The 15,784-nt window shown below is 38.3% G+C and overlaps 1 protein-coding gene across 3 annotated transcripts in view; it reads left to right on the top strand.

Annotated features, from left to right (window-relative positions):
* The window catches only part of CTSC (cathepsin C), a 39,783-nt gene that overhangs the window by 4,953 nt on the left and 19,046 nt on the right, over positions 1-15,784 (top strand). The window contains exons 3-4 of one of the 3 annotated variants that reach the window (XR_004298526.1): positions 1,952-3,324; positions 3,675-11,024. Coding sequence is in view for 2 of the 3 variants with exons in the window: in XM_032397652.1 (XP_032253543.1) it covers positions 13,932-14,098 (167 nt within the window). In the remaining variant the exon portion in view is untranslated. Of the gene's footprint in view, positions 1-1,951; positions 3,325-3,674; positions 11,025-13,931; positions 14,099-15,784 lie in introns of those variants that run through there. The other 2 variants (XM_032397653.1, XM_032397652.1) reach the window with 2 other exon arrangements.

The following is a 15,784-nucleotide window of genomic DNA, read 5'->3' on the forward strand; positions in this document are numbered from 1 at the left end:
GTTGGGTTCTAACTCAAGAAAAATGCAGACCTATTGAAATAAGCAAAGCACGTGTGGCTTTTTCTACAGACTTAGAAAACAGCTTTGAAAATCAAAATTATTTTTATAAGTGAAGAATTACCAAGGCGTAAGCAGTATTTGTTATTTAAAATGTCTCATGTAAACTACAACATCAGCCTACCACTGTTAAAGAAACATCTGACATTTTTGCCATATACATCTATCATCTTTTTTTGTGTACTGTTAGTCTACAAATCAAGTGGATTTCCATATCTCTCCATTGACTCATACCAAACCCTACCACTTGTTTCCTTTTGCCCTCTTCAGATTTGCTTTCATTAGATTGCACATTTGCTTTCGATTGTCTGTTGTTGCTGCTAGAGTTTGCCCAGCAGGTGATCTTTGCAGAGTATTCTGTTAGGCTGCTGGTCCACCTTTTCCCCAGACAGCTTCCACAGCATTCTCCCCGCATGCCAACTTTGGAGCAATTGTGATACCACTACTATTGCTAGGAATTTGCTTTATTAAGTTCTCAGGCCTCACCTGAGGGCAATTTTCATGATTTAAGGTTTGTAAGTTCTTTTTTTTTCCCCCTTAGTTTTATCTGCTTGAGACATTGGGACTGAATGGGGATCATCTTTTTTTGCATATGACTTCAAGCTAGATAAAAGCTTGGAAGGAGATAAATCTTGACACTGAAAGTTTTTGGATAGTTTGAGTTTGGCAGGAAGCACTAGGTATATATTCTTAGAAGGTAAGTTTTTCTACTCAACTTCCACATACATTCAATTATCTGAACGCTTTGAGGGGGTTACAAACTCAAATGCATTTAAGGGCCCACCCAGGCAGATACCTAAGCATTTGAAATGACCCTCATATAAAACAGTAAAGAGTAATTAGACCTATGACAAAATGGAAACTTTCTTAGAAGCATTCGTATTCAATTTTCTTTTAAAACTATGTGCTGGCCAAAATAAATGACAGTACTATCTGCAGGCTGGTTTCTAAGAGTCATCAAATTTAATAGCTTTACCATTTGGTTATAATCGGCAAACCCAACAGATCTCCACCGCTTGAGAGTACCTGCAGATTAAAAGCAGCCAGCCTCTTAAATGAAAACCAAATGTAATGAAACGGGATGTTTAATTATGGCTGACTTGGTGTTGGGTGGATAAATGATTTGTTTTATGCTTTTATGTATTTTGTTCATTTTTTATGATGAGTATGTATAAAGCTCCTCTGCACACCGTCTAATCTAATTGCTCAGAGGAAGAAAGTCAAATGAAAGAGACTTAAGTCCCAAAGAACACCCTCAAGTTAAATAGACTTTTAGCCTTTTCCTGCTTCTCATTTCACTTTCTCCGAGAAAGTGAACTGATTTCATTTTGAAGATTAAGCCACTCAAGGGCTGAAGATGTGTAGAACAGAAACTAGATTCATGGCTGAAAATTTTATCTTATGACCATCAAGCAAATTTTGTTGGTTTTTGTTTGGGGCCCACCAGTCTTAGTAGAACTCTAAGCAAAAAATATTTCCATGGGTGTTTCTAAAGCAGGTTGGTACTGAAAATGAGCCGTAATTTGGGAAAAACATACCAGAGGATTTAGAGCCCATCTTGTGTGCTAGTGACTTATAAATTTCCAGCTTGTCGCCAACAGCCAGAAATGTCAATCATGTTTCTACAGTTAAAGATTTGGGAATTTTGTCACATTTTTTTCACTCTGCTTTCTGGGTTCACCTTTCAGAATACTTGTTTTTCGGGTAATTTGCTTGTTTTAATATAGATTCAGTATACTGAGATCCAGATTTTGTCTTTTTTTAAATTTTAACAACTTGGGGTTTACTCTTAATAGTGTTTCAATTTAACAGTCCATGCCTAATTTTGTTTTCTTTCATGGTGATGCTTAATCTTAACATGATGACTTAGTTTCCCATTGTGAACTCTTCATAGGATGTCACTGATTTTATCAGTCAGTTGTTCATGCAGCTGGGAACTGTGAGGGTACATGATTTGAGACATCTGAGGAACAAACTGGGTGAGCTCCACTGAAATTTTTAACTTCTTAAAAGCCAGCAATGTTTGTTGATTCATCTGGGAGAGAGAGATGGAGACTGGAAAGATTAGGGTTTTTACACACATTTCTTCTTGAGCCTGCTTATTTGCTATTTCTTACCTGCCGGCACTATTTTATGCGAGTGATCTTTCACTTTATTCTCTTTGCACACATCGAATTGGTTCTCCCAAGTCTGATGCTTCTAACCTAAGCAGACCTGAACCCTAAAAGATCAAGACTTAGTTAAGAAAAGGTCAGCCGAAGGTTGTTTCACTTCCTTGAACTAGCTGTGCCTCCTGGGGTTGCTTTTTTTTTTTTTTTTTCCCCTAAAAGGACTCAAGAAGGAACCACGTGAGGCTCTGACATTTTAGGTCTGTCTTCTGGTGGAGAGGGTGGCTCTTCCAGAGAAGTTTGCGTACCTGCCACTCTTCCCTGGGAGATTCCCCCATTTTTTTCAAACTGGCTGCTGCTCAGAACATAGACTACTGACTAAGGAAAGAGGAACTTTTTCACTCTTTACATTCTCCTCACATTTAGAAAAGATGTTTAAATCATTACTCTCATTGGATCCATAAATTTAGAGATTTTAACGTTTTTTGGGCAAAGGGTGATTAGAGAGTAAAGTTGATAGGGACTTAACCATTCCTTGCATTTTAACACAATATTATTTCCCCTTTCCCTACCTCCTTTACGAACTCCTAAGTACAGAAGGGGGATATAAAAAAGGGAACCGGGAGCAAGTGTTGAAAGCTCCCTGGCTTTATCCTGTATCAGCGTTTTCCATACTGTTCATGGCCCAACAGTGGCCCACACATCTGCTGAGTAGGAATTGCTCATCGGTTCTGTTCACTTCATCTTGTGAAACTTTGGAGGTGGTTCCAGGCAGCCACTATGAATGGATCAAAGTGGAAATTGGAGCTGAAATTAATAAGCTTTTTTTTTTCCTGAATTCCTAGTAGTTGAATAAGTATAGATTGTGTTGAATCATTTCCTTTATTTCAGAACTTCTCAGACTCTTTAATATATTAGAGAGCGGTTGTTTAGGAAGATAAAATAGGAAACTTTCCCCCAAAAATGAGGTCTTCTCATTTTTTGTGCAGTTTACAAAATTCTGTCTTAAAACTCTCATTCTTCCTTCTAATTAGGGGGATACCTCTATTAGAAGATTACCACCCCCCCCCCCAGTATTTGCTCTGTAAATGGGATAAATAGCCTTGTGCCTGGAAATACGGATCAAAGCAGCATTAAGCCTCCCTGTAGAATTTGAAAGGTATATGTGTTAATGTATCTGGGTTGCTAGATTAGCCTGTTTCTTCTAAGTACATTTCAAAATTATATTAGATTTATACAGTGGTAGTTAATTTCAAATGCATCTGCATGTGCTTCTTGAGCATGTTGGCTGTGTGCATGACACATGTTGCTTAAGCATTCAGCTTTTGAGAATGGCAAAATAGCATTATTGTGAATGTCTTAAATAGCATTAAAAATTTACCAGCGTTTCAAATACTAGTACTGTCTTTATTTATTTATTTATTTTTATTTAAATTAATATGATTAAACAGTCTTAAGAGACAGTATGATCCTTGTTGGCTTGTAACTCTAGTTTTTATTGTCTTTTAGTTGTTACATAGAGCATCTGTTGAGGGGCTCTTTTAAAACAACAGCCAAGCACAGACTTTGGGGCTAAGAGGCAGAGCAGCATTCAGCCATGGACCTGCCTCCCTCTAACAGGTAGCAGAGGCCTCTGGCAGCTACATTCCCTTCTGGAGTCTTTCTGTGCCTGAAAAATGAGCAGTCCTGGTGACCTACCTCCAAGGCAGCTGCCCTCCGGAACATTTCCTTGGAAAGCAGCAACCGCCATTTTGAAATGTGAACAACCAGAGACTACACAGGAAAAAGGAAAGAAAAGTCTGGAAGTCTTAGGTGGCTTCACCATTCAGCCTTTGAATGAAAGGAAAGATACGCAACTCAAATTTTTCCCTTTGAATATTACTCTATTGAAATGATTTTTTCCAAACTGATTAGGATTTGAATTTTGTGTTTAATTTTGTTCGTAGTGCAAATTTTATTCCCAGTTAAATTATCTTCGTGTGTGCCTCCTTTCTCTAATTACCTTGAGGAACCCCAGCACCTATTGTAAGGAGAAGATGCTTCAGGATATCTCGAGATGCAGATATGTTATTGGTGGAAAGATGGTTCTGTGGAGGACTTCGTTGGGGGAACAGGCTTGCTGAGATAAGTCAAACTGCTGAAAGCTATCTTTGCAGATCATAGGCCTGCATTACCCTGGCCAGAAAGATGGGGTGATTAATACTTTTTTTTTTTTTTTGCCTATTTTTTGATTAGATGCCAGCTTTGTAGTAAGAACTTGATGTGCTTTACCTTACAAGAATCTTATGAAATAGATATTACTAGCTTCATTTTCTAGATGGGGAAAATGAGTCTCTTACAGTGCTTAAACTCACATGGCATCTAATTGTAAAATGACAAGGGCTAGTCTCTCAAGCCTAAGGACCTCCTTGGGGCTAAAGAGTAAAAGAAAAGCCATTTCACAAAGAAGTAATGGTACTTGGAGTAGCATTTCAATAGATTTTCTGGTGAATCCCAGTTTGTAAGCATCTTGAAGGCTAGTTTAATATAATTAATTGCATTGCGTTGGCTCCTTTTGAAATTTTAGGAGAACTGGCTTAAAGCTTACATTTCCTTACCAAATTAGGCTATTCCCTTTCTTTCCTAAACCAGGGTCCTTTTCAAGAGGAAAACTTAACTTCTTTCCTTTTCTAGTCCTCCAACTTGGAAGGAGAGCTTTGTAAGCTTCAAATTAATTACAAATTAAGTACCCTTGCCAAGTTGACTTCTTGCAGTTACACTATTGTTCACACTGATTGCTATCTTTCAGCTCTTTCCTACTAAACAATGGACTGTTTCCTGCTCAGTTCAGTAAACTGAAAATGTGGGGCTACACCTAGTCCCTATTTTCTGGGAGGGCTTTTCTCCTGTATCTTTGCTTCGATGGAGGAATCTCTAGATACCGGATTTTTATCATTATTTTATTGGTTTAGATAACTTTTTAAGACCTCTGAGAGGCACTGGTCTGCTATTCCGGGCAGGTCATGTCTTAGAAAGGTGAAGTGACCGTACACATGACTACTTCTACCTGGGTACTTTCTTCCATCCTACCTCTGGACCTGATCATTCGTCACTCAGGACCTTGATGCGGCCTCTGTGAGACCCTCCCCAGTGCTCTCCATTTGTGGGAGAGATGCCATTATTTGATTCACGTTGTGCTTTGCAGTCACCTCTGCTCAGGTAGTACTGTTCTAACTGCTGTAGACATGGAGTGATTTTGATAGCACGTTTTCACCTTCTTCCAGATTGAAAATTTGTCGATCTCACTGTGTGTCTTCAGAACCCAATTACCTAGGACTTGATAAGTGTTTGGAAAATTGACCACACTTCTCTTGTCTCTTCAAAGGCTTTTCACAAGTATTATCAGCTTGCAAAGAATTAATTCTATAGGATTCTAGAAGCACAAATCAGGAACGATGCTATGTTTATATATTTGGTTCTGTGTTCTAAAAAATAAGGTTACCTGTCTCCAGAGTTCTAAAAGAGTGGTGTATTTTCAACCTAATTTCCAGGATGCGAATACTGACAAAGCAGCTAATGTGTATAAGAATGTATTTCATATCGAATTTAAAATCACCTCTACTAAAGTCTTTTTTTTCTATTTCTCTGAGCAACTTTGCACGTAAATGTTTTGATTATGGAGAGGACTTGGTGGGTACAGAATTATAGATATTTGTGTTAGGAGGCGCCATAATATAATACTGCTTAGCATTCTCTGTCATAATTGTTTGTCTTCTCTAGTCTTTAAATTCAGAGGGCAGGAATGTACTCTGTATTATTAACCATTTTGTTCCCTGTATATAGTGTGATACATGATAAATAGACCTTTAATAAATGTCTGTAGAAGAAAGAAAATCGAATAATACTCGTTTGTGTTGTCTTGTTGTTTCTTTGATGTGTTTCTGGGAGTATTGTTACCTTTATGTACTTAAAAGTCTGTGGTGGACCCTCAGGCCATATTTGTTGAATGACATGGTAGAAAACAATTGAGACTTTTAGATTTTATTCGGTTTGTTTACATTTTAATTTTTCTGTGAGACTGTCGAGGCCAAGATAGGGCTCAAAGTTCTAACTTTCAGAATTACCCAAAACTGAGTTAGCTGTCAGGGTAAATAGCGAGCTTTATGACTGCAGTGGTTCCCCAAAGCCTGGAGAAGCAACAATGGGAATGAGTCTGGAGTGCTGTAGGTTATGTCCTGCCTTCCCCTGTCTTTAGAACAGTGAGAGGCACGAGCCAAAGGTTAGATTAGGTGAACTCTCAGATTTCTCCCAGTCTCAGTTTGTTTATGAGAGAGGAAGTGAGGAATGAGCCAAGGGATTTTGACTACTTTATTAAGTGATAAACTGCTGTTTTAACTAGTTCTGGGATGTATATTTTCTTTTAAACTGAATGTCTTTTAAGCACTGGAAACGAATTTATGACTCCATTTCCACATGCAAATCCAGCTGCCAGTTCCTTCAGTAAAATGCTTGAGGGTGTTTGGTTGCAACCACTATAATGATTTCTTGGCAGTTTCAAAATTCTTTGAAATTCAACTTTTTAAACAAATGGTTAAATCTAGTTAGAAAACCAGAACTAATCCTTGAAACTGACAGAGGGAAGTCTGTTTCTTTCTGAGGAAAACTGTGGTACTCTTGGGTAAGTTTGGCAAAGTATCAATTTAGTAAAATGTGCCTTGTTTTGTTTTGCTTTACTCACACTCTAGACCTGACAGCAAATGAAAGCAGTTAATCTACATTTACATAGATATATACAAGAAACAAAGGGCAAAACTCCAGTAAACATTTTTTGTTAATCAGTATTGCTGGAATGTAATATCTTTATGTATATGGTTTACCATTAAATCATTCAACTTCATGCCAGATATTCTTTTCGGAAATGGTGAATGGTCTTGATGGATAAGATCTGGTTCTCCAAATTTTTTATTATGTATTCCACAGTGTGTAGAGGTACATTTAAGAAATTATATGCATGCAGTACTATACTGATGTTTGCTGTCAAACACATGGCATAATATTAAATGATTAAATATTTGATTCACTTGGATCCTGCCAAAATATATTTCATGATGATATCCTTTGAAAATAATACAAAAGAATGCTTCATTATCATGATAAGAATCTGTTACCTATGATTTTCATACTGAAAATTTTCAACATTTGGAAGCACAGTTTTCTACTGAAAATCTTTAAGAGATTTCGGTAGTTTTGATCCATTTTGTTAAAAGTATGAAAGTGTCAGAGTTTAGTAACGTTTCAAAAAATTGCTGTTTAGTATTAGGGTTGATGACAATTTAATGGGCAATTTTTTAAATTGAAGTATAGTCGACACAATGTTAGGTTAGTGTCAGGTCTACAATATAGTGATTCAACAACACTCTGCATTATGCTATGCTCACCACAAGTGTAGCTGGACAAATTTTAACTGAAACATTTGCTTTATTGATAAATAAGATGAAAAGCTGAATACTGCAGTGATGGAAACATTTCAAAACATCTGATTTCAAAAACTTAGATTTTTATGGGGCTGACAACTCTTACTAGGAATAGGGCAAATGTAAGCTTTGCCCTTTGCTTATGTCTGCTGAAATTTATTTGCAAATTCTGGTTTCTCTGCAAGTATTTTAAGCCATTTGTTCATAGTGTGAGAATTAGCTTAATTAAAGCAGGTAAGTACATAAATCAGTTTAGGGAAGATGCCGTGTCCTAACCATCGCATTGGTAAGCATGCTACATGGCAGGTGAACATCGGACCTTGAAACTGAGTGGCAGTGTCAGTGCTGCTTTGGTTATTAAATAACAGTGGAAGAGGGTTTTCAGTTTTATTTATATAATTACAAATGTAAATAAAAATTCTATTTTTCCCAATATTCCAGTGGATCATCTTTTTGTCTCATTTTGGAAGCCACTGGTTGACAGGATAGGACCTGTATCAGCCATTCAGTTGACACATTGGGCTTAGTGTTTAAGTTCTTCCATGGCAAAGATAAAGTCTTAAGACAACTTTGTATCCCCCATGGTAACAGGTAGTAGTATTTATATTGTTGCTTTTTGAGTGTTTCGTAACGTTTTAAACTCTTCACACTTCAATGTTCTCTTTATCCTTCATAGGAATCCAGTGAAGTGTAGGTTTCGTTCCCATTATCAGGTAAAGAAACTGGGGCTTCTTAGTCGTGGCTTACTCAAGTTTACATAAATTATAAGTGACAGAATAAGATTTAAAGGGCAAAGTCCTTTTTACTAAACTTTTTTTCTCATAGTGCATCACATAAAGTATTCAAATATTTGCCAAGTGTATTATTAATCAGGGAAACAGTGGAACAAGTTGATTTGAAACCCCTCAGTATCAAAAAGCAGTTGGGAGAAAATCAGGGTAAATAACTTAAGTTCTAAAATATCCCAGTCTGTTCTTTTTCAGATGGTTAATATTACTAGGTAAATGTAAATAAAATGAGTGGGAACTTAAGGAGGGGTTTGAGAGCGTTTGGCAATCCAGCAGTAATTTTGAAGAAGCAAGTGGATAGCTATGGAATACTAGTAGTTTCCTAACCCTAAGGGCTGGCATGTGGAATTTCTTTACATTTTATGAAATTATGTATTTGTTAAAATTGGCATAAATGAATCTTAAATTATACCATCTGTGCAAGACTGTATTCAGACACTGATGTTTACATAAATGAAATAAAACTCTTAAAAATTTTTTTGGCTACATTTCAAGCTGGATAGTGTGGCCAAAACTTCAACTTCTTGATTGGTAATAATGTCAGAAATCACATAAGAAGTATTTAATAAGAGCAGCAAAAAAAGATACCATGAGAACGTTCCGGTCAAGAAAATAACAGAGCACAGAGTGTGGTCCTCTCAGGTTGGAAGGTCGTGAGCACTTGGCTTCTGGAGTGGTAAATCCCTCCTTTCTACTGAGTTCTGCACAGTGTTATTAACAACTCTGTCCTACCTTTTATAAGGTAATTTCAGGGTCTCTCTAATACCTTAGAAGTACCACACTTCTCTTACAAACTTCATATCTTTTCTGAGTTTCTTGTGTTACTGCTAAACGGGACTTGGCATCTGTTGTTCTTTCTATTCTATTCTTCATTCATTTATTCACTCATTCCATAACTAATTGCTTCCTAATGCCAGTTTCCTAGTTCCTGAATAAACAAAAAGTCCTGTTCTCACAGTGTTTGTTTTTGAGGACAGAACAACCTCATAAGCTGCTGTGAAAATTAAATGGGTTAGTATATCTAAAACAGAATCTATGAGGTGGAATCTTTTATCATCCTGATTTTATGGATGAGGACACAGAAAGGATAAGTAACCTGCTTAGGCTCACACGGCCAGTAAGTGGCAGAGCTGGATACAGTCTAGGCAGTCCAGCCTGAAAAACATGTCCTAGACCTCTACCCACCTCCCATCAAAAATGGTAAAAAGACTTAACAAGCCAAGGCAACATAAATACTTGACCGGTGGGGAGGGACAGCTACCTGTGAGGGCTGCTAGAGAATGTAGGTGGCCCTTAAAGGGCTTGGACAACAATTTGGACCTGACTCATGGGAGTCAGTTAATCTTCGCAACTTTTTTTTTTTTTTGAAGGAAACAATGGATGAAGCAATGATCCAACCACCTGTGAGGCCATATTTGAATTCTCTCTTCTCCATTTACTTTGCGAAGCCACTTTTTTTTTTTTTTTCCATAAGAGGAATGCCTGTTATCCCAAGGAATCATTTTGTGGCTCAAATGATACAGACAGAAACCCTTTGCAAATTGGGATTTAAACCTTTGCTGCATGGCGTCTAGGTATCTCCTTTCTGTGTTGGGCAATTGACCAGTATGTTTACTTCTCTAGCTCTTTGTGAGAAGAAAAAAGGGTATGAAGAAGTGGTACGCAGTATGGGGAAGAACCCTTGGGTCTAGGAGCCCTTGGTTATAAATTCTCATTTGACCACCTTCTTTAGGGCTCTTTTTTTTTTTTGTCCCCTGAGACTGTATTATCTCTTTGTTTCCTTGAGCCTCTAAGATTGATGAGTGACCTGTGAAGTATTTATAAAGCATGAAGTGACAGGTAAATGTGGAGGTGCTGTCGTGCTGTATGTCAATGAGGAATCTCGAGTCCTTAAACAGATCTGGTAAGAGAATGCAGTGAAACAAGTCATGCTTTGGCGAATTTTTTCCCCCTTTCGAAATAACAAGTCAGCCTTCCTGTCACAGGGAAAGTTCATTTGGTGTTAGACGCAATGCTTGTAACTATGACTCAGTTGTGTCAACCAGGTGCACAAAACCACACTGATGAAAAACATGGGGCCCAGTTCTTCCGACTTGAATGCCCCTAACTCTTTTGGTATGTAGGGAAAGTTATTTCATCTGTGATCTAAATTTCTGCCTAGATGGGGAAGTTTCCCAGGCTTCTCCAGCACGGTTAGCTTGTTGAACCACATGATGTCGTAATGAATTATTTACATCTGCTGCTTTCATCGAATTGTGAGCCTCTTAAGGTCTGGGCTGGGGCCACCTCAGTACATATGTGTGGGCATGCCTAGCACATGCACGATGCCTGAGAAAAATGTGACCAATCAATACTTGATAAATAAGTGAAAGAACTTAGCAAAACACAAAATAGGTTGTATAAATAACAATTTTTTTTTCCAGAAAGTGCAATCCTAATTCCAAACAGATGAGCCTTAGTAGCCTCTAACAACACCTGGACTATCCCTCAGGGGTGTCCTCTTCTAGGACTTTGTAGGCTGTGAGTCTCATTCTTAGGAAATAAAAGTATTTTTTTAAAGTGATTAATTTCACAAAATTTATGTAACACTCTTCATTTTATAAACAAGAAAATTCCACCCAGAGACCCATTTCACCTTTTGTTTCCATTTTTTAAAAACCATATTTCAGGGGCGCCTGGGTGGCTCAGTTGGTTAAGCGACTGCCTTCAGCTCAGGTCATGATCCTGGAGTCCCGGGATCGAGTCCTGCATCAGGCTCCCTGCTCAGCGGGGAGTCTGCTTCTCCCTCTGACCCTCCCCCCTCTCATGCTCTCTCTCTATCTCATTCTCTCTCTCAAATAAATAAAATCTTAAAAAAAAAAAAAGTTAAAAACCATATTTCAGAAAAGTTTTATGTATTTGTATTCAACTTAAGCACTGTCTTGTAATTTCTTTTTCTTCTTAACGTAGGTTCGCTTTTTTTATGGTTCTATAGAGGGGTTGATGCACTTTTTCTTATAAGACCAGATAGTAAATGTTCCAGGCTTTGTGGGCCTGTGTCCTCTGAGGCAGCTGCGCAGTCCTGCCGTGGTAGCGTGACAACAGCCATAGACCGCGCAGACACGAGGGGGCCTGATTGTGCTCAGTAAAACTATATTCATAGAAGTATGCAGGCTTCTCTAGCCCTACTTTACTTACCTCTCTCCTACAGAATTCCTATTTATCATGTAGAATGCTGTATAATACTATTTGAGTTATTAATTTACTAAATTATTTTTATACATGAACATTTGGGCACTTTTGTTCTTGGTTTTGTTTTTAGCTTTTCTGTTCTCTTGTGAGGAGTGTCTTCCTATATTTAGCATTTTTTTTCCATTTATGTGTATATGACAGTTTCTATGAGGTACATTTCAAGAACTCTTCAAAGTCTTGTGAAACTGCTTTCTAAAACCTCAAGGGTGAGGGAGCCTTGGCTTAGCCCCGCCTGGCCTGTCTAACCAGCGCACAGCCGAGAAGGGAACATGATCAAGAGCCTGTGCCAGTGAGAAACGGAATACAATGCTAAGGGGTTTAGGTTACATCATACGAGGTTACCCATATTACTGTGTTTTTGATCTATAAAAATAGCAGTTGAGTGTAGTTTTGAATAATAAATATAAATTTTAGTGACCTTCTCATACAACACACCCTCTAATGTCACAGCTCAGTCATATCCTAGGCCTCTACTCAGTGTTCCTCATCCTGAGTTGGGGCTTTGGCAGGGACAAAAGGAGTGGTGAGCTGAACTCATGCAAGTGAAGATATTCTTAGCCAGAGGTAGATAGACAGGTCTCACAATATCATGAACCACAAATACAGATGCAAAGTGTAAGTATCTATGAGTAGTCCATAGTAACTTATCCTGTGCTGGAGAGCTTAGTGGATGGTGAAGCCCAAGATTCAAATCCAGCTCTTTGGGATTGTAAAGCCAGACATGTTTAACTCCATTCCTAAATAGATGATTTAAATTCAGAGAGAGTCAGATGCAATAAGGTAATTTTACTTGATGTATAGTTTAGCCTATACATGCCTCTAAACTCAGGGTTTCCAAACCACAGGCCTATTTTTGTTTGTTTTGTTTTTTTAGATTTTTATTTATTTCAGAGAGAGAGAACACAAGCTGGGGAGACAGGCAGAGGGAGAGAGGGAGAAGCAGACTCCCCGCTGAGCAGGGAACCCGATGCAGGACTCTATCCCAGGACCCTGAGATCATGACCTGAGCTGAAGGCAGACGCTTAACTGACTGAGCCACCCAGGCACCCTTCACAGGCCTGTTTTTGTAAATAAAATTTTATTGGTACACAGCCTAGTTCATCCATGTCTGTATTCCGTATACATCTTTTATATGGCAGTGGCAGAGTTCAGTGGTTTTGACAGAGGCCTTATAGTTTGCAAGCCTTAAAATATTGATTTTCTGGCTTTTAAAAAATAAGCTTGGCAACCCCTGCACACAGGTAAAGTACTATCCGTCATATTAATTAGGAGTTTGCAAACGATAGCCCATGAACCGAAAATAACCTACTGTGTACTTGTGGAAAGTATGCAACACAGCTGACCGCCGTGCCAGTTTGTTTATGTGTTGTCAGACTGCTTTGGGCTTTTGTTCCGTTAGATTAAGTCAATGCCTGAAATTGGCCCAAGTCCCTCCTCATTGAAATTTAGTGTGATTTTTTCTTTTCTTCCTCCCAAAACTCTGTGCTCTCATTCTGGATTATGTGTCCCTCCTCCATGAGGAGATGTTATAATGTGAGTGTTTGTAAGCTCTGGAGATTAAGTATGAGTTCAGATCCCAGGTCTGTCACTTTGTAGGTGTTTTTCAGTATTAACTTTCAATGAGACAAAGGGCCAGATTCGTGAAATTAAATGGAGAACATATTTAATAATCAGGTTCCTCTTAGCTCCCCCGTAATCAGAATGTCCTACTCAGTGGTGAGGTTGACAGAAGAAAGGATTTTGTTGTTGTATGGAAATGTTTCACTCTTTGTTTTGTAGTTTGCCGGAGTCCATCTTCTGTGAGTAGAAAAGTATAGTCTGACAGCCCGAGCAGAATTTTGTTTCTGCCACTTCACAGCTCTGTTTCCTTAGGAGCTCTGTAGCCTCTCTGAGCTGGGCCTCCACTCCTTTGCTGGTAAAATGGGGTTATGGAAGCCTCCTTCCTCATAGGCTTCCTGTGAGGATTGAAGGAGGGAACTTTTGTAAAATGCCTGGAATGTGGCAGATGCTCTAAAAATGTTTCTTTCCCTGCTTTTGATTCCCAGAAGTGTTTTCTTAAGTAAATTTTGTTTGGCACTCAGTGATGGTAATCATAGAAAAGTTTATTTCTCATCCTTTTCTAGGCAAATTCTCAGAATGTAACCTCTCAGGGTGAAGTTTTTATTTTGGTTGGCAGGCTGGTTCCCAAGATGAAATGAAAAAGGAGCATCTTGACTGTGAATGGGAGCCAGGGAAATGGACCTGAGAAATGAACATCAATTCACTTGACGTTTCCTTCCCTGTTTTGATTGCAGTATAAAGAAGAGGGTCACACAGTAACCAGTTACTGCAACGAGACCCTGCCCGGATGGGTGCATGACGTGCTGGGCCGGAACTGGGCTTGTTTTACTGGAACCAAGATGGGAGCCATCCCTGAGAAAGTGAAGGTGAACACAGCACACTCTGAGAGGCTCCGGGAAAAGTGAGTCGTCACCAGTGGGAGATACATTTAGTTTTGTTTTAGAGTATGTAGCAGTATGTGTCTAGATTAGTTCTTGGAAAATTTCTTTTGATTATATAAAATTTATTTGACTTACAAACAGAAGCCATATTCTATAAAAATTCACTGGTGTTGAGTAATGGAACTGAGAGGAGAAAGTATTTTTTTCACAGCACTCCGAAAGTAATGGACCAGTGATGGCTTTAAAGGAAATTTATATGAGAGACTATAGAATTGCAGTGACTAATAAAGAAAAATCATTTTATTATTGCCATGTGATAACATGTTGTAGAACACTTGTAGATACAAGTGTTTATGTTGCAACAAAGGTAGGTGATACTAACTGAAATCAATTTTACACAAGGCAGTGAATAACCGAAATAAAAATTTTTAGTATTGATGGAGTGTAGTAGTTTGCTGGGGCTGCCATAAGGAGCCCAGACTGCGTGGCTTATGCAACGGAAATGTATTTTCTCACAGTTCTGAAGGCTACAAGTCCAAGATCAGTGTCAGCAGGTTTGGTTTTTTGGGAAGCCTCTCTCCCTGACTTGACATGGCCACCTTCTCCTGGTGTCCTTACACGGCCTCCCTCTGTCTGTGTCCTGCTCTCTTTTTCTCATAAGCACACCCAGTCATATCAGGGTTGGGACCACCCATATGACCTCATTTTACCATAATTTCCTTATTAAAGGTCACATCTCCGAATATAGTCACTTTCAGAGGTACTGGAGGTTAGGACTTAAACCTGTGAATTTTGGAAGGACACAATTCAGCTTACAACGTGCAGTTAATGTTTTTGTTAAGTGAGGTTCAGTTTAAGTAACTGAACCACACAAACAAGAGATTTCAGATTTTATTCACTTGGAAGGAAAAGATAAATGGATATTAATGGTAGCAACTTCTTCCTGTTTCATTTAGTTTGTCAAATCCACTTGAAAGGACACATGAATAAATCATCCTAAGCCAGGCCATGCTGGGAGTGAATGATTCTGTAGTAGAGAGGTTGGGGACAAGAGTTTAAAGAGGACAAATGGTGCTTGTCTGGGAAGGTACTCACCAAGATCTAAACTAATACATCCCCTCCATTTTGAATTTACCTTTTAAATTGCTTTGCTTGGCTTGATCCTTAACAATACATTTCCTATTACACTGTTCACTTTTCACCCTACCATTTAGGAGGTACTATGTACTAATGTGTTCTTTTTGATTATTTCAAACGTTGCCTCATTTAATGAAGAAGCTATCAGCTGGAGTGCTCAGAACCTATGTTACTGCACCTATAAAATGAACACTGGGGACTAAATTACCTTCAAGGTCCCTTTCAGCTCTTAAGAATCTGTCATCCCATAGTAAAGTATGTTATTTTTAATTTCCTTGGATCTTAAACACTGAAAATAAGTGTTTAAGACCTACCTTGTCATTATTATAATGCACATGTCAGTGTCTGATATTTGCTAGACGTCAACGATAAAGCAAGGGAAGTAGGGCTGAGTTACTATTGCTCGAATACTTCAAAATCAATAGTGACTCATCAGTAGAAAATACTTCAAAATATACATTTACAATTTAAAAATTTACCCCCTTGTCTAAAGAGACAAACAACTGTAACTTGTTTTTGTTGTTGTATGAGTGTTGTCAGAAATACGATACAGGCAGTTTTAAAATCTC

The sequence above is a fragment of the Phoca vitulina genome, unplaced genomic scaffold (assembly GCF_004348235.1).
Source record: "Phoca vitulina isolate PV1807 unplaced genomic scaffold, GSC_HSeal_1.0 scaffold101, whole genome shotgun sequence".
NCBI lineage: Eukaryota > Metazoa > Chordata > Mammalia > Carnivora > Phocidae > Phoca > Phoca vitulina.